Source organism: Melopsittacus undulatus, chromosome Z (genome assembly GCF_012275295.1).
Source record: "Melopsittacus undulatus isolate bMelUnd1 chromosome Z, bMelUnd1.mat.Z, whole genome shotgun sequence".
Taxonomy (NCBI): Eukaryota; Metazoa; Chordata; class Aves; order Psittaciformes; family Psittaculidae; genus Melopsittacus; species Melopsittacus undulatus.
The window spans coordinates 89875208-89900836 of NC_047557.1; the positions used below are offsets into that span (position 1 = coordinate 89875208).

Sequence of the window (25629 nt, forward strand, 5' to 3'; positions counted from 1 at the left end):
GATCCAAAAATAATCCTACAGAACCTTTGATATTCCATTTGGTTTAAAAAGTGTGAAGTGAATGATTAGAATGATAAAAGAAATTACTGTGTAAGAATAGGCATAATAATGAACTAATTAAACCATACAGCAATTCATTTCTAAAATATCTGCTGCACAATGGATAAAATAGGTTATCAATAACTGTTTCAATGGTAAAATAAAAAATACTGGAAAATGTTTTCAATATTTTCATTAAGCAGTATTCTGCAGAATTACAAGATGTTTGATTTCATTTGCTTTGCATGAAAGAAAACTGTAGCTTGTTTAGAAATGTATAGGCTCAAATTGCAACTCGCATTGTCCCTGAGTGACTGTCAAGCTCCCACTGCTGGCTGCCAAAGCATGAGGTGTTTGGGTTCTTGTGCTGATGCCCAGCCCTCACTGTACCGAAAAATTAATAGAGAAGCCCACAGCACTAAATATAAGCAACTATTTAAGAAGTACAGAGATTTAATAAGGGTAACTAAAAGTAATAATAAAAATATGCATGTGGTTATCAGGGTTATGGAGGACAGGGTAAAATTCTGTAGATCTGGCGGGTTTACCAGTTTGTATCTTGCTAATACTGGACAAGAATGGATGAAAAATTATCAACCATAATGCAGAAGACTAAATATTCTTCTGTTCTTAGAAAGAATCATGATGGGTTTTATAAGTATTTTCCAATGACACAATTCCACCATTAACTAATGAGTCTGTTATGCTGTAGCCCACTACATTTTAATGGTTTTTCAGAGTGAATTTGACTGGATAAAATCTTAAAAATCCTGGCTGAAGAGCTCTCCAAATCATTAAAGTTCATTTAGAAAAACAAGTCTTGGAACATGAAGCAAGTTCCGGAGCATTTGTAGTAGTAAAAATCTACTATCTGTCTATCCTGCTATTTCCAAAAAGAATATGAAGACCTTGAAATTATAAATGGACTATCCTGACATAAGTATTGGGTAAAATTACTAAATGAGTTTGTTAACTAATTAAGAATTGGCAGCATAGTTGATTCAATTTTACTTTATGTAAGTAGGTTTTGTCACATTTCTCACTTTCTTTGTGACAGTAGCTTGTTCTATGTGACAGTCCCAGCCCCCCAAAAAAACAGTATACAGAGATGAAGTGGCACATAAACTGGCAGTTCCACAGCAGTGCTTTTGTCTCTATCTATTTAGTATTTCATTATTTGGAAGAGTATATAAAATCACTGTAGATAAAATTTACCAATGGCACAAAAAGGGTAAGATGCTAAAAATCATGGGGAGGTACTGATTAGTCACTTAGTCAAGTGGACTCTTTTCAACAATATGAATTTTAAATCAGCAGAATGTAAAGGAACAAATTCTAGGGGTGTTGATGAACTGGGCCTAGGATTATGGTAAAGAAGCAACAGATTATGAGCTGTTAGTTGGCTGCTATAGCTATGGGCGTAGATACAGTCTTGGACTGTGTGAGATTACTATTGAGCTGAAATTTCAGCAAAGCTTTAGTGGGCACCCATAATTTAAAAGGACATTGAAAAAATGGGAGCAGTATTCCACTCAAGAGTGAGAGAAGGTGAGAGGTGACTGACTTACTGTCCTCAAGTGTCTTTCTTAGGGAATAGACTTTTTTTTAATTCAAAAAAACTGTTTAGTCTATCTGGGGAAAATGTAACAATGTTCAGTAGCAGGAAGCAGACTCGGGATGAATTCGGGATGAAATGAGACACACATTTTGAGTAGAGAAAATACTTAACCAGCCAAAAAGTTTACCTAAAGGCATGTTGGATTCTTCTTCATTGCTGTGGTTGAAACAGAGTATGTTTAAACTAAACCAAGTAAGTTTTGTTTCAAATTATTGTTACGATTTGATTCAGGAATTATCATGTGAGGGCCTTTGGCCTGTGTTGTACAGCAGATCAGACTAGATGATCATAATTGTCCTTCTGGCTTTAAAATCCATAAATCTATTTAGAATCTGGCTGTGGTCTCCTTTCAGAGCCTGTAGCAGATATTTCCTGTGACTACTGTGATCAGATTGTGTTCTGAGAAGGACTGGCGATGGCTTGAATAGATTATACATCTGTGTTGTTTATACAACCTGCTATACAAATAGACCTGTTTCTACTGGGCAGTGTGTCTGTTTCCAGGTATCTACCAAGGTTTTGTGCAGATTTTACAATCAACATTGAATTTTTATTGTTTTACTACATCCTGTTATAAAATAGTTCTTGTGAGATGTCTTGTAAACCAGGGCAGTAGATAGATCAGAATGTGATTATGTTGCCCAGATAAGTTATTCTCTGTAAGATTTTTATTTTTTAAAAAAATTGTACATACTAGAATATTCTCCCTTTCTGCTCCATTGTGAAAAGATTTAAAGGGATGCAAACAGGACCAGAGAATTAGCAAGATCAAGATGGTCATTGCCTTTGCAAACAATGAAAAATGACTCTTGGATATGAAATGCAGAAAATTATTTTGAAAAAGTCATGTTCCCTCACTCCTGCATAGCAGCATTAATTTATGTGGACTAATATTAAATGCTAAATAACTCATCCAGACCCATTTCTTGGCAATATTACCAGGGTAGTCATTACAAGAGGATGAATTCTCTGAAACCTTTCCTCAAAGTATGAGATACAAACATACAAACAGGTGGTTCTCTATCAAGAATCATAGCCTATCTCTCCTGTTGCCCGTAGTATTTTTGGACATTTACTATTGTGAGTTGCTGATAGAACCATGGAAAGATTCATTGACTTTTCTGCTGAAATTGGGTTGAATTTTTATTAGTTTGGTTGAGGTTAGGTTGAGCTTTTTCCCACAGCAGCTTTGTAACTCTTTTGTTATTTGTACAGGGAGATACACAGGGCATAACTGGTTGTTAATTTGAATGGATGAAAAAGCATCTTAATATCTGTACAATTGCTGAATTTAGGAAATACTGACACACTAAATTTAAAAGATTCAAGGATGATTTACTCCATCCTACTCCCTTTTCCTACTGCCTGCCCTTGAAATGGAAGCAGTTTATATTGCTTTGAAGTAAACTAATCACTGTCAATATTTGGATCTAAAAGAGAGGAGAGATGTTTTGAACAGCTCCCTTTGAACAATGTTTTTTGGCCAGTCCTGTATTGTAAAGGTGGCACAGTGTGTTGCTACATGTTGAATCCAGTTTCAGACCCTCAGCTTTAGATCTCATTTCTAGCCATGCAAGAGGTGGGAGCACCACAGAGGCAGTGTGTCAAGGCTGGGAGAGATTTGAACTTTTTATCACGCTGTCTCAGTCAGTGTCTTCTTTCAGTTCAATGCTTATGGTGTTGGTGGTGAGCTTTGTCCAAGTCTCCTCTGCGGAAAGAAAGCTCACCCAGTGGAGAGATCTTCAAGCAAAAAATGTATTGACTTCAAAGTTTAATAATTCAGAATAAGAGTATGTCTGGTTCTTAGACTGAAGGTACTTTAGAAGTACAAAATATTACTAGTATTTCATCTACTTAGCATATTCTAACTCACTTTACCCATTTTTACATCTACCTACTGCTTTGCACAGCAGGTTTTTATCAGCATCAGTGCAGCCTACATTTAAAATTTCTCCTCCGTGCAGAAGCAATAACCATAGTGCTTGCAATGCTGGGACACTCTTTTTAATGGTGTCACTTGATGTGCAATGCAAACACACACTGAACTATCCTTAGAATAAAAGGAAATGCTCAACATAATTGTGTTAAAGATTTCCATAAATGCATAGGGGATGCTAAGGAAGAGCTTTTCAATTAAGAGGAGTGAAAACTCAAAAATGAGAACTTTTAACCTTAAAAAGTCTGGTACTTGTTTTTCAGCAGTTGTGTCAGAGCTCAGTAGTGACTGGTGGGACAAACATCAGCATAAGAGAAAAAGCTCAAAAATATGGCAGTATGTACCCACTGTAAAAGCAGCATTAATATTTGCCCAATTTCTGTCTGGCAGCACAGCTGTCAGAGTTTGCACCATCCCCAGCAGCCCTGCAGAAATGCAAACAGGCATCCATTGTCCTCTCTCCCCTTTTCCTGGCCCTGCAATGCCTGCTGTGGGTGAGTGGGTGTGCTCAGAGTCCCATCTGAGACCAGGGAAGCCCAGACAGGCATAATCCATCTCAGTGCAGTAATTCTTGCTCATCAGTAGGAACTGTTTGGTTTTGCACATCTCCCACTGAAGTGCAGCCATCACTTGCTGGTGGTAGAGTACTAGAACTTAATGACATGGCTGTGGAAGACTCAGAAGTTGCACTGAAGTGTTTGAATCTGATTTCTTCAATTAAGTTTTGTGGATCCAGGTCTAAAGCATGAATGATGCTAATTGTTACTCTTCTGCTGAACAGCTCTTGTTTGAGGTGTTGCACTTTTCTCCCCTAAAAACGTTGATTAATGTTGTTGATGTAAAGCTCTAATTTCTCACCATTTAGCTTTAGGATTACATTATAGATTTAGAATTTCCACTGCCTGTAATTTACTTCAGCCCCATTTGAATCTCAGCAAGTATCCAGCCAGGTTACCGGTCAGTAAGCCTGCTCACGTGGTGCTACATGGTCATTTGAGCAACCTCAGTGGTGACAGGTGTCCCTGCCCATGGCAGGGGTTTGGATCTCAATGTTCTTTAAAGTCCCTTCTAACCCAAACCATTCTATAAGTGTTCTGTAAGTTTTCTGGTGTCACCTCTTATCAGTATATTCCTGCAATTAGTGAGAGGAGCAGCTTCCCAAGTATTCACCAGCCTTTCTACTGAGCCTGTAGCTAAAATAATGGAAGTTTTAAAGCCTTTCAGTTTTTTTTAAGCAGATTTTGAGGTTATTTGAAAAAACATAACTTTCCAGTTGTTTTTGTGAACTACATATCATTATATAACATTTTTGCTGTGGAGGAAGTTTTCAATTCCATTATTTCTACTGTACTGTTTGGAGAAGGTTTGCCTTTCTCTTTTGGATCACACAAGGAAAAAGCTATATAAAAAAGAAAATACTTTTCTTGTTGAGATCCCTCATAGAAATAATTGCAACTACTGACAGTTCACAGGTCTTTCAGATTCTTGTCACTTTTAGAGAGGATTTCCATACTTCTTCCTTTAAAAGGAAGGCATTGCTAACAAGTGCTCTGGAAAAATTTAGGTATACGTTTGCTTAGATGTACATTCTTTTTGGGTATGTCTTCATGATTGTATGTGAGTATTTATTATATGTGTAATATCTTCTACCTCTTTTAACGTATAGGAAGAATACTAAAAGTTTAGTATGGGATTCAGATATATCTTTAATTCATTAAGATTACCTTATATGTTTTAAAACTCTATTTAAGCTAATCCTATAAAAGCATTTCTGTTAGGTTAATTGCACGTTTTACTACTTGAGCATTAGAAATACCATTAGCACAGATTTAAAGGACTGCAAAAAACAGTAGATAATACTAATTTCAAATACTGAAGCTAAATATATTTTGTACTTTTTTATTACTTGATTTCTTTTTTATTACTTGATTTCTTTTTTATTTTATTGACTACTTTTTATTCTAACTATATGTTCTTACATGCTGCAATCATAATGTAGTGTAATGATATTAATATTTTATAGAATCTGTATTTATAGTTCTTTATTTAGAAACAATGCAGTAGGTCTGCAGATCTTTGAATCCTTCTGGAATGGTGCCCTCCAAATAATGATAAATTACTTGTGCAGTATGCCATTTGCTAATTATATCCATGATTTACTGCAGAGCAAGACTTAAATCATTCATTTCAGTCTTGCGTAACAGTGCCATAAAATTTTTAAGTTTAAAAATGGTTTCCATGTGTATAATTTAAACAAATTTTAGAGCAATTGTATACACAAAATATTGCAACCATCCATTTGTTACATTCTTTACTCTCTTTTTTTTAAACTTGTACTTTTAATGATTACTGTGGTTGAAATTGTTATGCTTCATTTTCATAATCATAGCTTTTAATTCTACAACAGTTTTCTACATGTTAGATTAAGAAAAGGATGGCTAATTGTGTGTAGATACCATGTCATCCCTGAATAGCCCCACATTCTGGAAACCTATTTTGGAAATATTCAGTTTATGAATTAGTCTTCAATTAAAGGCATTTCTTTTTTTAAAAAAAATGAATTATTAGCTCCAAGATCTTCTTGTTTTCAAACAGCTAATGTTCTTCTTTTTTTTTTTATTTTAATTCACTCATCCGTATACCAGAGTACAGTTAATTCTCTATATTTTTCTCATTATCCATATGTATAGGTGAGAAGCCTTACAAGTGTCCACATTGTGATTATGCTGGCACTCAGTCTGCATCCCTCAAATACCACTTGGAACGGCACCATCGTGAGAGACAGAATGGAGCAGGACCACTCTCTGGGCAGACTGGAAGTCAAGAACACAAAGATGAGACACCAAGTAAAAGTTCTGTCTTTATTAGACCAGATATATTGAGAGGAGCTTTCAAGGGGCTTCCTAGTATCGATTTCCGAAGTGGCATGGTCTCGCAGCAGTGGCCATCAGGAATGCTGTCTTCTGGAGATCAGCAAGGACAAGCAACTGGCATGTCATCTGAAGTACCTTCAGAAAATATGAAGGGTTCAGACATATCTTCCAAAGTACACTTCTCTGAGCTAGGCCGTGCTTACCAGAACATGGTTGGGAATGGTGTGAACTTCCAAGGGTCTTTGCAAGCTTTCATGGACAGCTTTGTCCTAAGTTCTTTGAAGAAAGAAAAAGAAATGAAGGATAAAGCTCTCTCAGATCAACTTTCAGCAAAAGTTCTGGGCTCAGATGGTGGTGAGGAAAAGATAAGCAGCAAGTCCTCACAGAGAAAAACAGAAAAGTCACAATATGAACCTCTTGACTTATCCGTAAGGCCAGATGCAGCCTCCCTCCCTGGTACATCGGTCACTGTGCAAGACAATATTGCCTGGCACGGCTGCTTATTTTGCTCTTTTACAACTTCATCTATGGAATTAATGGCTCTGCACCTCCAGGCCAATCACTTGGGCAAGGCTAAACGTAAAGACAACATCATAGGGAACAACAAAGACCAATCTAGAGAAGCTCCAGCCCCGATTAATAAAGTGAGCTTGCTCACTTCTTCTGTGCAGTCCAGCAAGGAAGCTGCAGTTTCAAACATGCTGAACCAGCTGGACTCAGCTTCTGAGAAAATGACCCAAGGACAAAATAAAGAGACACTGGGAGAGCAAAAGAACACTGCCTGGCCCAGCCACATGGAATCCACTTTTTGTAATTTTACAACAACAGACTTCTATAAGCAGTTTGGTGTTTATCCTGGTGTTATTGGCACAGGAGCTCAAAATTCTTGCACCAGTAATGAATCTGAAATAAAAAAACAATCCGAAGATGATCCAAATATTCTGCTCTCTGACTCTGTAAATAAAAGTGCTACTGATGACCTTTCTGACATAGCTTCATCTGAGGATATGGAATCTTCCAAGGAAGAAAACATTGAAGATGAAGACATTGACCCAGAACCAGATATTATGAATAAGCAGTTGTCTGCCCTAAAAAAAGAAAGCAGTGAAGGAGGCGATAACATACAAAGTGCAGTCACCTCACAACCAACACAAGGGCTCGTATCACCACTGCCGCAAGCTTCAGAAAAGCAGTGGCACAGTCAGAATCTTCTATCCTCCCATGAAACTGCACAAGGAGTGATGAAACCTGAGCAAGTTCAGGGTCCACAGGTCCTGGAGAAGCAGATGAACATGTTGTCAGTCCTAAGAGCTTACAGCTCTGATGGCTTAGCAGCCTTTAATGGACTTGCAAGTAGCACAGCAGCTAGTGGATGTATCAAGAGACCTGACTTGTGTGGTAAGTTTTAGATCTTCTTTTAGACCATTTCAGAAAACACTTGTGCAGAATCATGAAGCTGCTCTTTAAATCTACTTAGTCATGTTTGTTAGTAATACATTTTTTTAAATGTTAAATGCTGTGGGCCAAATTCTAGTCTTATATGTGGTCTACTCCATTGAAATCAGCAGTGCTGCATGCATTTACTTATACAAGATTTTAGAAAGAACTTGCTTTTTAAACTAGAGTATCAGCAATATAGACTATCTGTGCTAGTGCATATGAAGGGGATATTTACTGCTTTAGCATACTCAAAGGAGAAAAAAGTTTATTTTCATGGTAACTTGCAAACTTTTCAGTATTTTGATATAAGTAAGAACCCACAAAAAAAAAACACTGGATGCTTTGCCAAGCAAACCTTGCTTTTTCTTTCTTCTTTTTTTTTTATTTTCTTTTTTATTTGAATTGGGGTGTGTTCAATTACCACAATATTAACAAAATCAAAGGCCAAGTGCACGATATGTGTCTACCTGTGGTGAAAAGCCTATTTTGTTTTATTTTTTTCTCTCTTTCCCTTTTTTGTTTGTTGTTTTTTTATTATTTTTGTTTTGTTTTGTTTCAATGGCACCTTCACCATTTTCACTATTCTGACTAGCAGTTGTAGGAATTTTGATTTGCCTAATTAAGAATATGCCTTCAGGTAATTAAAAAACCAACAACACACCAAACAAACAAACCCCCTTTTACCCTTATTAGTCTCTGATTTACAAAACTGCAGTCTTGATTCCTCATATCACACATATCCTATTTGACAAAAATGAAAATTAAATCTATTTGGAACAAATGAGAATGAGATTTTTATTTTTTTAATTTATCTCCTATTTTGTCAGCATAGTTTGTGCTTGAAAAAGGTTTTAGAATGCAAATCCTGTGAAAAACAATATCACTTTAAAAAGCAGAGTCAGCAAGCATCACAAAAGCTTTGGTAATGCTTGTTTCACTTAACCTTCAAACCAATCAGAAAACATTGTCAGAGCTGAACATACACACTAAAATGTATTCAAGTTAAAAAAAAAAAGAAAAATAAAAAGAAAAAGAAAAAGAAAATGAGTTTAACAGTTTTAAAGCCTGGCAATTTAAAGTAAAACCCTAAATCTGCAAACACTTAAGAGTGGTTACCCTGGTTAACTTAAAGTTAGTAGGAGCTTTGTTTGACTTTACTACAATAGTATATGTGCTTAAAGCCATAAGCCTTTCTTCGGGCCCCTCGCTGCATTTCCAAGTGTATTAGTTGGTCTTATGAAGAAGTCTGATTTCTCCTCACAAAGTTTTTCTCATTTGTATTCTTGGAGCATTTTGGCTTCACCATATTGTCATTACTTAAACTGAATCAGGAGCCCAAGTATCTGCCCGGCCTTACTTGTGAACTTCCGTATCTCAGTGCACTAAGAACCAATTCAGAGAGTTGGAAATATTTCCAGATTCTTCAAAATCAGCAGTTACATTTCTGATGTTTTGAAAATAGTTGAAAGTTGATTTAATTTGCAGCTGGTACTTGGGTTTTATTTTTTTTTTCCTCTAGCTGCGGAGTACAATCAACCAGTTTGAAAAAAAAAACCAAAAAAAAAAAAATAGAGAATAACTCTTCAAACAAACAAGTAAAAAATTGGAAAACCAAGATTAGTAGCTTTGTACAAAAGATCTTTATACTGCTTCCCAGACATACATTTTTTAAACAAAAACAAAAAAAACACCCTCTAAAATTATTATTGAAATGAGGTCATGTTACTTCCATTAGTTTTTTTTGTTTCATCTTCCAATCAGTTCAACAGACATTTTATGATGGCTTGAGTTTATATGATTTTAAAGACCGTATCCCTTTCACTATTTCTGCCCAGTGATAATGGATTTGACTAGAAGTATGAAGGGATAAAAAAGCTAACAGAAGCTTGTCTGTTCTACTTTTTAAGCCATTTTTTACTGGAAAATGCAGTGCGAGTTCTCCTTTCTCCCCCCTCCAAAAATAGCTTTTTAAAATTCTTAACTGACGATCTATTGAGTGTTTGCAGAATAGAAATATTAGGGCTGACTGTTTAAATATATTATTTCATTTTTCTCAATATTGCACAGTAAAAGTGGATAAGTCTGAACAAGCCCCGTGTCAGTATTTTATTTTTTATTTGGTTGGCTTGGACACTGCCCACTTGAAAGTAGTGATTTTTGGGGATTTTTCATGTTCTCAGTGACATTTTATACTGTGAATTCACTCTATCTGTGCATGCTAGTGTTGGGAATCTCACCTGATGTTTCTGTGTTTGTAGATTAGCTATCAGGAGCATCTTTGTATATTAGCCTTCCTTCCCTCTTGCACAAAGCCCATGACCTTATTTGAGGTTGCCTTTGTCTCTCCTACTGCCTGAGAGATCAGAAAACTTGAGACTCACTTCCAGCACCTAGTTCCAGGGCATTATTCTTGTGTTCCTTTGTATTTTGGAAGACTCTGTGCATCTGCCTTTCCTTTTGCAGCCAATGATGTGTGGGTTGTTGACATCTCAAGAGAGAACATGGGTGCATTGGTACACTTGATACAGTCCTTGCACAATCAAGACAGAAAGGTGTGGTGCTCTTTCCACAGTCAGGATAGAGTGGAAATAAGATTGAAATAAAATATCTCAGCTTCAGTTAGCTAAGATTGCTTCTTTGATTGGCCACGCTAATTGAGTTAAATTTCTGGCTGCCTGAAAGAAAGCTGGATTTTCAGTGACCAACGTGGATCATTTTTAGTTGGCAGATTTTACCTTGAGATAATGTGTTAGGTTTTAAAGCCAAATCTTGGCACAAAAAGGATTTAATCTCAAAAGGAGAATGCCACCAGCTCACATTATTGTTTTGGAAGGTCACCACACATGGGGAAAACAGTCCTCAGTTTCTCTATATGTAGAATGAGAGAGACTGTTGATGCACACATCATCCATTTATGCTCCTACCATGCTTCAGGCTGTAGGGATGAAAGACATACTTAGGAAAGAACCATAATTACTGCATAATATAGAAATTTCCATGCCAAAATGCTGCTGAGAAAAACCACAAATATTTTTAATATTTCTCCTTTATTTATGTAGGAAAGAACAGAAAGAAATAATAAAACACCATTGATGAATTTAGAGTTACTCCTGACCTGTACTTGGTTTTGGAGTCTCAAGTGACTATACCTAGGGTCCAGTCTTGTTAATCTTTGCTACCATGCAGTTTCTAAGAAGCAGACATGCTTTTCCTTGCTGCTAGTCAGCCAGAAGCCCTGCATAAAGGGGAAGCCCAGGGCTGTGTCTCCTTGGCTTGGTAGCTGGTTTGAGCATTTGTCTACCCTGCTTTCACAGCCCTTGTTCATTTGAGAAATTGTGCTTGGAGGTTCTAGAACTACTTTGTATTCAAGTTTTGGCAGATCTGTTTTCCTTTCCCTTTATGCTCCCTTACTCTGCTTGTCTTCCCTTATACATGTAGTTGTATCACAGTATGTTTCAAATCATTAATTTACATGTGATATGCACAGCATCTAGTTATGACAAGACCCATTCCTTTCTTTCTCTACTTCCCTTTAAATTTCCCTTCTTTGTGTCTAGGATGGTAAAATTTCCCTACTTGCATTTTTTGCATGGGAAGTGCGTAGACTTTCAAAGAAGAGCTGGTAGGCTACAGAACTGTTGGCCAGAGATGGTCCTGGGCGTTAGCTGGTTGCTTGATGGATTAGTGCTATTGAACCCACACTTAATGATGTCCAAAAGTATTAGTTCCGTGTTGTCTCTGTAAATCTAATTTGCTTCCATTCATGCTCGCTTTCCTCTGCAATTAGTGCTGTTTTCTTCTGTGTAGGCTCCACCCCATTATCCCTTCTTTCACTGTAGGAAAGCAGGGCAGAGCTCTTTGGATGTCTGGTAGCAGCTTTGGAGTTGTGAGCCTGCAGAGGCTGAGCACTTTCAGTTTCCTTTGGAGCACAAAGCGTTCAGCATTGCACAGAATTATTAAAATGTTCAGCATTGTAACTTTCTGAAATACCTTCCAAATGTGGAACTGCAGCACAGACAAGAGGGCTGGGCAAGGGGAAGATCAATTGTGGCAGATTATTACAGCTTTACTGTCACATAATTATAGTGCTCTACCCCAATGTTTAAATAGTGAATTTAGTTGTTGTAAATTGCTTATTGCCACAGGTGTCAAAACCAAAAAGATTATAATGCTAACCCCTTCAGAACTACCACCAACATATAAAATACAGAAAAAGATTTTTAATTGTTTGTGGTGGCTTCACTTGAATCCTTATTGCAGCTCTTTAAAATTATAAAATCCATATCAAACAGAAGCGAAAGGCCTAATCTGTTTAAGCTCTGGGACAGCTACAAGGCAATGGAATTCCATCCTCCTGCAGCAAGTCATAGAACTCCTGCCCATTTAAACTATCTTGTGACACACTCAAGTAACCCAGCATTTAGTCCTTCAACTGATCTGCCATTGAAGGAGTAACCACTATATTCTTTACCTTAAAGGCAGAATGAAATGATGTGGTAGTTTTACTGCAGACTGTTCTTTACCCCATTATGGTGATTTTAAAGAGGTTTCTATAGTTTCAGTTAGGAGGTCCAAGGCCTGCCTGTAGTGTACGCGCTGTACTGTTGAACAGATCAGCACCTCGGCCCCATGCCTGGGTTTCAGCCGTGTTTTCGGATGTCGCTGTGCCATTTGCATGGCAATATAAAACCAAACTCATATGGCTTGCTTCCTTTTTTTAATTAACTGGGAATGCCAGTGATCCAGTGAAGTTTGTGTTGCTGGAGAAAAGGGCCGGTCTGTGAATAGCGCTGTATTTGCCAAATGGTTCGCTAGTCATTTCAATACAAACAAATGGATGGTGTCTGTAAGTCTGCAAACACTGTTGACATTTAGCCTTGTTTATGTTACTTTGCTTTTGCTGCATGTTTTTGGCTAGAAAAGATACTGTCTGAATTAACACTGACTTCCCAAGCAGAAGCTAAGTAGGACCCAGACTTGCATCCCTTATTCTTGATGAGTTGGACTAGCTACATGACTAAGGACTGCAGAATAGGGTCCTATGTTTATTGGACTTTAAATTTCGTTGGTGTATTCATGTAGCTTAATTTGATTGTATTTTGAGCTATCAGAAGTCAGGTGTTGATATCACCATTCTGTTTACTGTTGAAAACTTTTATTTCTTACCATTTTTCATGTCACAGTGTAACATTCCCATTCCATTTATGTTTCTGGAAATTAACCCCTAAAACATCTGATAAAGCTGAGTGCTGAGCACCTTGTATTGCCAGTGAAACTGGAAGCATTCAGTCCCTCCCAGCTCCAGATCTGAAAGGGGGATTGTGTTTGCAAAAGGAGGCCTTGGTATGTGCCTTGATTTCAGACATCAGTGGCCAGCCGCACCAAGGCAAATCCCTAACACAGAAAGGCTTTTCTTTGCAGAGACAAAATAATGATGTAAGCTTAGAGATGTATGATTCTGCTCTAAGTTTCATCTCCACAACAGTATATTCTTATTGTTTTTGTCATATCCAGGTCAAATTTAATTATAATTTAGGATTAGGCACAGGCATAGAGAAGTTTCCAGGTCTTTCCAAAGTCAGACAATGCTCTGGTTTGTGTTTTGGTTCAGGAAAATATATTCTTGTGTCTGAGGTATAGTATTTCCTATAACTACTCATAAACACGAACAATTTAGATATCCTTGTAAGTCAAAACTAAGTGTATGATTAATACATCTTATGAGGCCAATTTTAAACAATTAATTTGAAAGCAATTATAATTTTTAGTTACAGGCTTTCAGAAATAAATAACCAAATTCATCTTTGTAATCTAAGGAACTTAGGATATCTTATTGCATATCTGGATTCTCTGAGGTTTGCTCCCACCTACCTATATACCTATAGTGATGGGGATGAATAATTACCTGAGGCTTATTAATTGTTTCAGGAAAGAAAAAAATATATACCTTAAGTGTAAGCATTAATATATGTATACACAATACATCCACAATATATAACAAACCATTGTCATAGTACAAAAATAGAGGTCCTGACTATGTTCTGTTATTTATGTGTTTGGCAAGCTTAGGGAATGGACTTTAGTATGAGTGAAAATTCTCTTAACATTTTTAAGGTTATTTATTGTCATTTCTATTTGAGTTTTTAATGGTCCTGTATTTTGTAATGCTTTAGCAGAAAAAATACTGTAGTTATCTTTTTTCATATTCTTTAAGCAATATTTCTAGCTTAATATATTGTGCCAGGTTTTCCAATATTAACCAAGAAAGACAGTGAAATTCAATGAACAGCACTCTGACATCCACAATTTAAAACCTGTGATTGAAGTGAAATGTGTAAACTTCTAGTGGGTTATCATGTGCTTTGGAATAGAGTATTGTTGGAAGTAATTAGAAAATATATTAAGGTTTCCTGGTAATGAAGGTATGTAAGTTTTAATAATTGTTGCTTTCTGAATAAGTGTCAAACTATATCTTTAAATGTATATGGAGTTACAAGTTAGGTCATCTGAATGGAATGTAAAACAATACTAAAATGCTTCAATAACTTATCTCAGTGTTGCTAATAAAAAAAAAGCTGTTAACCATTAGCGCAGTTTTGAGTCATTTTGTTAATTCGCTCAAGAAAACTCTCAAGAAAACCTTTTGGTAGACCAAAGACCACTCATGAGATTCACAATTGTTTGATGCTTTGAGAGGCAAACTCTGCAAAGCTACTTGTTGGCTTGTAAAGGGTATTTAATAAAAATGCAGCCTTCTGAAAGATGTGGTTTGTCACTAGAACAATGCCACATACAGTTAGGCAGGTATATAAGGGGGGACATCAGACTTGTTTCCTCCATACCAGAAAGAATATCTTGGGAATGTGGGACCTGTTTCTCCTCTATCACTATTAAAATCCAGCAGAAATTCTTATGGAGGCCACTGGGTTAAAAATGAGTAATGCAGGGATGGATTAAGTATGTAAGTATTAGTTAGTGCCTGGCTGCCTGGCCAGAGTGAGATACATATTTGGGTCCAGCTCTGCAGCTGGAAATAGAACCTCGGTGTGTAATGGGTATACAATGCCTATCCCTGCAGAGAAATGCCAGGTGCATACAGTCCCTGAGAGATCTTTCTTGGTTAATTTTGCCTAGCCTTACATTAAGTCACAGCCTTCAGAACTGCAGAGGGCACTGAACTCTTGCTTTTGTTTCCCATGGGAAGGATGTCCTGAGTGTACGACATCCTTAGACTCCTTAGACCTCCCTCCTTAGACCTGTAAACCGTCTACCTGAGTAAAGCAAGCACAGAACAACCAGTCCCATCAAGCCCATTAGTCTCACTCAGGCCTATGGTAAGTGTTTCCAAGATGGGACCCATTACAGATGGCCTGCTGGTCGGTGCACAGCTGAGGATGCAGTGGAAGGCAAACATGACCAGGGCTCCCAGTGTCACATCTTCATTATTGCTGTCAGATTTGAATAGCATATTGGTACTTTTTATTTATTCCACCAAAACACCGTGAGTCAGGACCTGACATTTTAGTGTTATGTGTCATACTGAGAAAAATCTGTAGTTCAGCAGTAGGACAATTATATTATTTTGGAAGGGCTAGAATTAATACAGCATTTGCGAGACAACTGTAACATTTATCCAGACTCAGTGTAAGATTGTTCTTCCTTTTACTTGGAGAGCACTTCCAAAAAAGTATCAACTAGGAGCAAAGAGAAAAGAAGACAAGGAAAAGTGTCAATTATGAATCCATTTAACCCCCATAGGGTATAATCTCATCTTGTGTAATACCGCTGGCTGTGAATATAGTCCTTATTGTCCTGTGAGCAATATGACTAAGGAAAAAATATCTCCGTAACACAATGGAGCATTTGTCTGAAGAGCATAACCTAAAGTCCATAACATCAAATCTAAAGTTGTAATTATACAGCTGCAGTCACACCACTCAAGTGAAGGCTGTGTCAGCACTTGCATTCTATAAGAAATCCTGTTTTCAAGGGTTGATGAGTCATATGCAAAAAACATTTCTCACTAAACAATTGTTCTGGTTGTTCTGAAGCAATGTCTAGGTACAGGCCTTTCCCCAGTAGGATGTGGTCATGTCTTCTGCAATATGCCATGGCTTATTAACTGGGCAGCTTATTTTGTTAATGAATATACCTTTTCCGAGTTAGGAATTTACTTACAAGGTTTGGGGTGTTGTGCATTTTTATTATTGTCAAAACAAACTAGTGGGCAAAAAGCCCAGAGTGGGTGAGATATTCACCAACAAGGATTATAACAGGTGAAACACATTCAGTATGTCATCCCCAATGTTGATTTCAGTTCTTGGAGCTGAATTCTCCCTTGGAGGACTCAGTCACAATTTAATTTCTTTGAGATGCCTTGAAATTGAGCCTTTCAAGCTCACTGTTGCTGTTACTGCCATTTGAAGCAGCTGCACATTTGCTGGCAAGGAGCAGAGAGGAACCACAGAGGTGAACTAGGAGCACAACACATCCCTACCACATGGTAGAAAAAGGAGTATGCTTAGGACTGAGACAAAATACCCCAAACCACAACCATTTTCCTACTACATGAAACTTCTGGATAGGTATGCTGGATGTGAGTGACTTTGGCTAACAGATGCCCCTGCCCGGAGCATTGCCAGTTACAAGCAGGTGCTCCTGAAGCTTCCCCCCATAAGGCACCCACACCCAGCCTGCCCCATTGTCTGTGGAGTGAGACGCTGGCCCGGCAGGTTTCTTTAAGCTGATCTCCTCTGATCTGGGGCATCTGTAACGCCGTTCCCTGCATAAAACAGCCATTGTTCAGAGAGCAGAGCAACAGTGGGGTAGAAAATAGCCTGTCATGCTGGGGATCAGAGAAGGAATTGTTCCTTAATTATCTCTTACTGAAGGAAAAACTGAAGGCATATCCCGATATGTGCCATGACTCTGGCAGAACACAAGTCTTTTAAATAAGGTTTGGGGAGGGGGGCTCACACTCAGAAGCTGTCAGCCCTTGCTCCTCCTGCAGGTCTATGTGTGATCTGCTTAGTGACCTTGGGAAAAAATAAGTTTGGATTCTCTTTGTGAAGTAGAAAATAATAGTGCAATAATAGTACTTATCTCGCTGGTAGGAGTTTTGTGAGAATAAAATAATGCAATAATGTTTGTAAAGCACCTTGAAGATAAAATACAAGTCCTCAGTATACAATTCATCATAGAATCATCAAATCACAGACTGGTTTGGATTGGAAGGGACCTTAAAGCTCATCCACTTCTAGCACCCTGCCATGGGCAGGGACACCTTCCACTAGACCAGGTTGCTTGAAGTCCCACCCAACCTGGCCTTGAAGATCAGTTTGTGAGCATTAGGAGAAAGGACCACATTACCCCTCTTTCTTTTTTCACTTGTCCCTTTGCGCAGCTAGCACCATTCTGGTCTGTGCCCTTGGTTTTCCTTTAAATCCTTTAAAATTGTCCTGTTACACCTGCTGCTGGTGTTGGGATGCAGAGAAGTAGAGGTCCTCCCTGCTGTGGGTAGCTGAAGGCTCTGCTCTCCCTGCTGAGAGCTTGAAGAAGGTGACAGCTTTTGCCCAGCAAAGTCTGCTTCCATGTGATGCTCACTGTGATACCAAATGCACCAAGACACATCCCTGGCACAACCAGACACCCCAGCTCCAGTCAGCACCAGTGTGTGCCCAGAAGCTGGTTTGTCCATCCTTTCACATAAGAACTGTTTAAGAACAGGAGGGTTTATGGGTGCATTCACTAACCATTGTACATTGGGGTGACAAAGACAAAAACAAACCAGGAAAGCTTTTCCAAAGGATAGAGGTGGGATAGCTCCCTCTTTAGTTGCCAAAATGATTGACAGCTGTATAAGGTCAGAAGATGAAAACCAAGCCATGGGGGACAGAGCAGGGAGGGGAGGGGGGCAATCAGTTGAATAAAAACCTGAGTGTCAGTGCTGGGGAAGGAGAAAGAGGGCATTCCCACTAGAAAAATCCTCACCCTCTTCTCCCCTACTGTTTGTTTGGGGAAAATGCTGCAGCTTAATCAGAATTATTTACAAGATAATGGTCCATTGTTTGTAGCAAGACAGATGCTGTCTGTGGGAATTTGGTGTTTTATGCTCTGTGCATTACAGTGCCATTGCTGTGTACAGATGGGATCACAGTGGTGTTGTTGTTATCCACTTTTTGGAAATTTGGAGGATCTTCACCATGAAAGGAGGATCCTTAAATAGAAAAGTTTGTGCCCAGAACTGGGATTTCTCTTAAGGTGAAATTATGCTCATACGTATATGGGAGAAGAAGAGGAAAAGGTGGAAGCACTTTGCTTGAGTGGTCCCTAGGCTGACTTGTCTTGGTGGTGGTCGACATGAGTTCAACAGATGGATGGATCCCGTGTGTCTTTCCAAGGGTGGGGTAGGTCGTGCTCCTTCCTTTGCTGGTGCTGGTGAAGTCAGTTGCTTAGAAGGTGGTTTGAGAGGTACACAAACATGTCTGCGCAAGAGAAGAGCTTGCCTGCTGAGTAATCATCCTCTGGTTGTGCAGCTGCAGCATGTGGTGCTCCCTGCCATCTACCCCATGCTGCCAAACACCGAGCACTTCTGTTTCACCAGAAAACTTCATCCTAATGAGTACGTGGGTGAAGTTATGGGAAGGGAAAACTAGTTTTTCACTAGATTAAAACTGGGGGGGAAAAAACCAACAAACACCCAAAGATAAACTATTTATTTATTTAGAACATTAAATGCAAGATTTCTTTTTTTTTAATTGTTTAATCCCATCAGAAAATCTATTTCCATAAGCACTACATCTGGCCCAAGTAGAAAGTTCAATGTGGAGGCCTAGAGCCTGGCAAAAGAAAAGAGCCGGTGACATGCAGGTGGGTGACCTGGTGCCATGTGAGAACCACTGTGTCCATAAAGAATAGGGTGGCACATCCATCCCACTGGCTGCTGGCATCTGCCTCAGCAAAGCATGGGGGACAGCAGTACTCTCAGCCCTTTCCCACAACCCCGGAGGTTCCCAGAGGACTGCAGCATGCAGAGCTCTGCAGTGCTGTGCCTCTCTTGGGAGCAAATCCTGCCCTGCCTTTTCCATCCAAATTGCCTCTGAGATGTGAAGTTCCTCTTCAGGTCTCTGTGCTTTGGAGCAGGACCTGCAAGCAAGGTACAGGACAAAGGGGTGGAGGGTGTGTGGGGGGTGGTTGTATGTGTGTGTGTGCACGCACTTCCTCTCTCAAACATCTGCTTTTAGTGTGCAGTGGCTCACATATTACCTCGGCAGAGACCGGTGTGCGCCAAAGGCAACCAGGAGACGACAAATCACCAGAAAGGCTCCGGAGGGAATTTTGAGCATCCACGTCTGGTGTCCCAAGATCCATTAGCTTTCAGGTAAAACGGAAAACGATGACCATCTTTTTTGTATGCAAGATAATTAAGCTGTCTTTCCATCACTGCAAAATACCTGAGTTTCCCCAGAGAAAGCAGAGGGCCTGGGGATGGGGAGTGAGACAGGGAAGGGCATAGAATGGCTGATTCACATGTTTCCGGGTCTGTGCAGCTGGAAATAGGTTTCCAAGATCAGCACAACCTCTTCTGGGTGGGTTCCCCCCAAAATAGGCAGCAGGAAGAGGCAGGTCCCATGTCGTTCCCTCCCTCAGGAATGGAGCCGATAAGTGTCAGATCATGGGTGGAGACCGCTTTGCCCAAGAAGATGGATCTCTGGGTTTTGTGAAACTGAGTTTTCAGAGGGTTAGATTGGTATGGGATGGGAGGTTACTATTCCTGAGTGATTTCATTTTTCCTAGGTGTCTCCAGTGGGATCTTTAAAGGGAGCTCCAAGATTTTTTCCTCCAAGTCAGCATTTATTTGCAAAATCTTAATTTTGTATTTCCTGACATTTTTAGTCTAATGTTCTAATAAGGATTCTGTCTGTCTGTCTAAATAAAGCTTTGTTCTAATGAGGACACCATCTATCTCCCGAGATGGAGCTGTAACAACTTCCAGCCTTGGTGTAATTTTAGCTAGACTCCCTTCCCCACCCTCTTCTCTCCACAGCTCTTTGTTTGGGGTGTAAATTATCTGGTTTGGGATGAAGTTGAGCCGAATTTCATTTTGGGTCAAGTGACCAAGCTATTGTGTGAGCCTCTGCTTTCTCTCTGAAAAGTAGGATTTTGCTCACTCCCAGTTGTTCAGTGCCTGCTTATTTGCAATTTCTGTTCGTAAGACTGCGGGTTTTCATGCCAATGATTTTTTATTGAAGTAGGGAGGTTGTGGGAGCATGCCAGTGTCAAAGGTTGTCGTTTGAATGGTAATTAATAACATTATCAGTCTGATTATGTGTTTAGATGTCCAGAATCAGGAGTGAATTGAACTTGTTAAATTTAATTCCTACCTCTGAGAATCCGGCTGTTTCCCGTGGCTGGGAGACTGGCGCGCCCACCAGCCTTGTGTTTGCATAAAGGACAAAACCAGGAATTTGAAAGGGCGACAACTGATGGGAATTGGTGAAATTCGGGGCTCCTGGCATTCACAGGGCTTCTCCTACAGAACCATCACCCTGGAGCCTTCACCAGGGAGAGGAAAGCGCAGATCAGGTGCAGGATAACATTCACAGACCACGTTTTCATTGTGTGGACTGAAACATCGAGTCATTTGAGATCGGAGATTATGTCTTTTAAGGTCCTGAAGAGCCGTTTCACATGCGACTGATTACCTCTGTCAAAGGCGGGCAAGCTGGGTCCCACCTCGGTGGGTGGGATCTGAACTCATGCTTACAGAGGTCAATAATGAGGTTTTTAGACCTTTGTGCCTCTCAGTCCCTTATAGCCAGACCTTTTCTGTTAAAACTGTTTAAATTACAAACTGGTAATAAAAGGATCATATGTGTTTCCCCCTGAACAGGTTCTTTAAGGCTATTATGATAATTAAAAACATATGGTGCCTGCACAAGTCAGAGGGAAACCACAGATGTACAAATTAGGTATTATATAAGGTTTTTCTTCTCTGCCCTTTCCAAAACAAAAGCCAAAGAAGTACAAAGAGATAAAGATGGTAATTATTTTTTTTTAAATGGGAGGTAGCGTTTTGGATTTTTAATCATGAAATATGTAAGCTTCATTTCATATACACAATGAGAGCAAACTCTTCCTAATACACAGGAAGAAAAAAATCCCAGTAGCGTAAGACTGCAGTATTTATGGAAGGAATAAGGAAACACTTTGTTTCATGCAAGTTATTGGAGACCAGGAAACCTTTTGCATTTTTTATGATGTTTCCCTGCACAGACACAGAGGATTATATTTATTAAATATTGAATTATATTGAAATTGGATTGATGCAGCCAAAGAAGGACATTTCTTTGTATTCCATTTTTTCTCCTTTTTTTAAAAAAAAGGAAATGTGCTAATATTGATTGCAGTACAAGTAGTCATTTGTTTTAATTTAAAAATATAGGATTGATTTTGAGAAGGTGATAAATACTGCTAATAAAAAAATTCAAAATGGGGATTTATAATGATTCTCTGTTAAGTCAGTGGTTTAGCGAGGCTAACTTATAATAAAAGTAGAGACGTGCTGAGCAATCCATAGCTAATGGGGTATTTGCCATTTGCTAGCTCTGCAAACTTCCCTTGGTTTGCTGGGTCCTGCCAGAAAAGGTAAAATTTATACCATCTAATGCTCCTTCCTCCTTGTTTTATCTTTCTTGTGCTAAAACTGAGCAGCCATGGGTTTGCTGACCAGCGCAAAGGTCCCCTCCACATGCAGATGTGTGCAGCTGTTTCACAGAGAGGGAACAGGTCCAGATGTGAGTCTGCTGACTCTGAAATTGGTAGTTGTATACCACAGCTTCTGCAGTGGTACAGGGCAGCTCCACAGGTGTCAGGGTCTCTCAGGCTCTGCACAGGTCTTTCCTGTGGGCAGAAAGATGCTGATGGACAGGTCCAAGCAGCATCTGAATTACCCCTAAAGCCTTTTAACTCAAAAGCTGCTGCTTTGAGCTCTATGGTTCGTGCAACACCAGCATCTGCCTGGCACCTTGCCCTGCCTCGAGAGGTGGGAAACCCTCCTCTTCCCACCCAGGACTGCTCAGGGCTCCATGCATCCTGTATTCCTGCAAGGAGCAGGACCACAGTGAGTAGACTGCGGTTTGCTGCTCTGAGGGGACAGACAGCATCCTCCAGAATGGACCATTGCAGCCTCAGGGAAGGAAGGACCCTCCTTTTCAGCACTCCTGAGGCAGCATGGAAAGTATCCTGGTGCTGTGCTCATGGTTGGACTTGCCTGTCTCCTACCCTGGTAAAGGGCATGCTGATAGCTCAGAACAGCAGGAGCTGCTCCCCAGCCCCTGCTGCAGTGGGACTCACCCAAGAGGATGCTGTGTCCTGCCCTTGGCAATGCCACCCCAGGCAGGGAGCCTGTTCCTGCAGCAGGCATCCCCCCCAGGATGCAGCTGAGCACTTGCAGCCCTTTTGCTGTTTTCACTCACGTTTTCTTTTGTCTTTCAGCAAAAAGTAGACAACTTTTTTCTTCCTCCCCCCCCCTCTACTGAAACTTTTAGAGCAGTAAAAACAAACGCTGGGGAAATGGGAGGGGGAGAAGGGGGCGAAGCCTGATGGTAACACTGCAGGTTTGCGAGAGTGGTGGCTGAGCAGGCATTTCTGAGGAGAGGCTTTTCTTTCACTGAGTGATAGCAAACTCAGTGTTATTTCGCATGTAGGTATTACCATTTTAACTTTTACTGAGGTAAAATAACACCTTGTCACTCAGTGCAAATACCAATCACAAAATGAATTAATTGTAATAACTGTTGTCAACAGAACAAAAGACTTGTTGCTTTCCTAAGCAGATTTCAGTGCCACTGATAACTATATACAGAAGTTCCCATTGGGCTTATTCAGTGTATGTAGTCAGAAAATAATTTCATCTGCCTTTCTCTGCACTTTGTTGTAGAAGTCTCAGAAATTGAGTTAAAAACCTGTATTTTTTACATAGTGCTAAGCATACACTTTTCCAGTGCACAGGTTTTTTTCCCCTCAAAGAACCCCTAAACATTTTTACTAGTTAATTAACACTTTTTTGTGGTTAATTTATTGAAGAATTAACAAGCTCATAACAGTCTGCAGAATCTGTTTATTCACCTTACGCTGTGATGGACAGTTGCTCTGAAGGAAATCTGGGCAGCTTTTTTTTCTACACGGAACATACTTTTTGTCAATGCTACTTCTTCAGCTGGTCATCTTCATCCAAAGCAAACGGTGTTATCCCAATAGATGGGTGAAATTTCCTTTGAAAAGGGGGAAAGAGAAAAAAATAGCCAAGAAAAGCAAAATTCCTCATACTTGTGCTAACCACAAATTTATCCAAGTGAAGTCGGGGGGGGGGGGGGGGGGGGGAGAACTATTTAACTAATTTCACAAAAGAGCCTCAGTACGGCAGGAATCAGTGCCAATATGCTATATTCATTTTACATGGCCATTCACCGTAATAATCAAAAATACTATGGCATATCCTCTATATTTTACTGTATTTTCTTAAAGAGACATGTTAATATTGCAGCCTGGGATAGTCATGGAGACCATAGCCAGTGGAATAAACACTTGTCACGAACTAACTCCTACAGTGATCAAAGGACCAGTTTGTATCCTTATTTAACAAAATAGATATTTTATATTGCTTCTGCCCTCTTCCCTTTCAAAGTGTACCAACAGGCTTCAGTCCTTCCTGCCCTCCTTGGGAACAGGATCACAAACTCAGATAAAGTATGTGGGAAATTAATTATCCATGTATCTTCCATCAGAAATAAGCCAGAAAGCAGGAGACTATCCCATGTAAAAGTCTGTTTGGGGCAGGCTCCCCAGGCCATGGCTGGAGCGAAGGGGTTAGAGGCTAACAAAGCACCAGCAGAGCAGCCATGCATCATTAACCAAAGCGCTGGTTCCTGCTGCTCTCATCTCTTGCTTGATTAAAGCAGGGTGCAGCTCACTACCTCAGCCTCCTCCTTGCAGGAGAGCCAGCAGCATCTGAGAAGCACAGTAAGATGATGCTGAATCCTCCTCCTTTTACACCTGGGGGAGTGTCTGTGGTTTCCCCTCAAACCCTCTGCTGTCAATAACAATCAGTCTGTCTGTCTGGTTGGCAGCTGCTGTATCTGCAGCTATCAGTCACTCAAACAGTTCTGCTTCTACCCAGAACTTGTTTTTTATGTGGGCAACACCACCCTGCAGCTGCAATAGAGCATCCCTCTGTCGTAGTGTGGGCTTGTGATGCTGAGGAAAGAATCTGCTCATGTCTCTGGAGGTGTCACATATGGCTCCCTGTAAGCTACAGCACTGGATGTGCCTAAGTGTTTTTTCTGTTAGGCACTTCCCACCATAGAGGAAGCTGGAATACGACAATGCCATTGTACTGGAGCTTGAGAGGTTTGGTTTTGGCAGCTTTAGGCCAAGGCTGTTGTTGTGCCTGTGTGGGTGCACAGGGACATGGGAAACTTGTGTTAGCTTCAGGTGTTCCTCAGAAAGAGGTGGCTCTGGGAGGAGGGTGCCCCGTGGTCCTGTGCTCTGGCGGCCATGGTCCTTGGGCCAGAGTGGTGGCTGATGAGCTGCAGGGGTTTGGGGGCACCCTGGCTTTGTGCTCAGAACAGCCAGTGCTGCATGGGTTCTCCTGCACTTCCACCATTGCTCCTTCTAAAACCTTACTTACCCTCAGCAGTAAGATTTTAAATGGAAGGAGAGACATGAAAAAGGTTGACTAACATCCTGTCTGTATTTTAATGTCATGTCGGTGGGAATAACACCTCTGCTTGGAATGCAGCAGCCATCCTTGTATGGAGTCATAGGGTGCTTTCAGGAATGCCCAGTGTGGGAAAACTAGGGTCAGGCTAGGCACAGGTAGCACAAGCAGGACAGGAGGACACATCCATTACCCCCATGCCAAGCCTGGGAGCATGTGCTGGATAAGAGAGCAAGAAGGGATTGTGCAGAGCTCTTCACCCAGCTGTGTGCAGCCCCCTTCACTCACTCACTTATATCCCAGTAAATCTGTTTGAAAAACAGAAAATAGTCCCACCCTCCTGTATAACACCATGGCTTGTGCTGACCGGGGCTTTTTGCTGTTGCAACGTTGATTCCTCAGCGTTCCTTCGAGGCATGTTAACGACAGCATTCCTCGTTGAAAATGATGGTGTTTCAGGTCAGTCAGCTCCAGCCCCAGCCAGGAGCTTTTCACAGTGGTGCCCACGGTCCCGTTGACTGGCAGGATGGGGACCGCAGTATGTTTTGCTGTCAGAAGAGCTGGGTTTGGATTTGCCTCTCAGCCATCGCTGTTCTGTGGGGTTTTTTTTCTGCTTCTCTTTGGGTGATTAACTGTGAAAAGAAGCGTTTCTCGCTTCTACAGGCCACTCCTCTCCCCCCTTCTTGGCACTAGTTGCTAATCAAAACAGGTCTTTGATAGCCAAATGGCATTTGGCTGAGCTAAACACTGAGCTAGACACACAGGCTTCTTGTGATCAAGCGCTTTATTAATGTGAGGTTTAATGCAAGTTCATTCGCAGCATGTGGATCCAGTGGTAAATGTTCAACAATCTAATTCTGTAGCATTATGTTTTATTTAGCATGAAAATATTCCAGGGTATGGAAAAGCAGCACCCCACTTAGGAGCGATGTTTCAAAGGATTTAAAAAATATTATTAATTTTTTGCTCCTTCCAGAGTAAAAGCTTGTTAGCCTGTCTTTTT

At 40.1% G+C, this 25629-nt stretch overlaps 1 protein-coding gene across 2 annotated transcripts in view; it reads left to right on the plus strand.

Moving 5' to 3' along the window:
• Nucleotides 1–25629, plus strand: part of ZNF536 (zinc finger protein 536) — a 184227-nt gene that overhangs the window by 59368 nt on the left and 99230 nt on the right. Inside the window, exons 3-4 of one of the 2 annotated variants that reach the window (XM_031052033.2) lie at nucleotides 6284–7864; nucleotides 19180–19247. In XM_031052033.2, the coding sequence (XP_030907893.1) occupies nucleotides 6284–7864; nucleotides 19180–19247 (1649 nt within the window). Of the gene's footprint in view, nucleotides 1–6283; nucleotides 7865–19179; nucleotides 19248–25629 lie in introns of those variants that run through there. The other variant, XM_013129839.2, reaches the window with a different exon arrangement.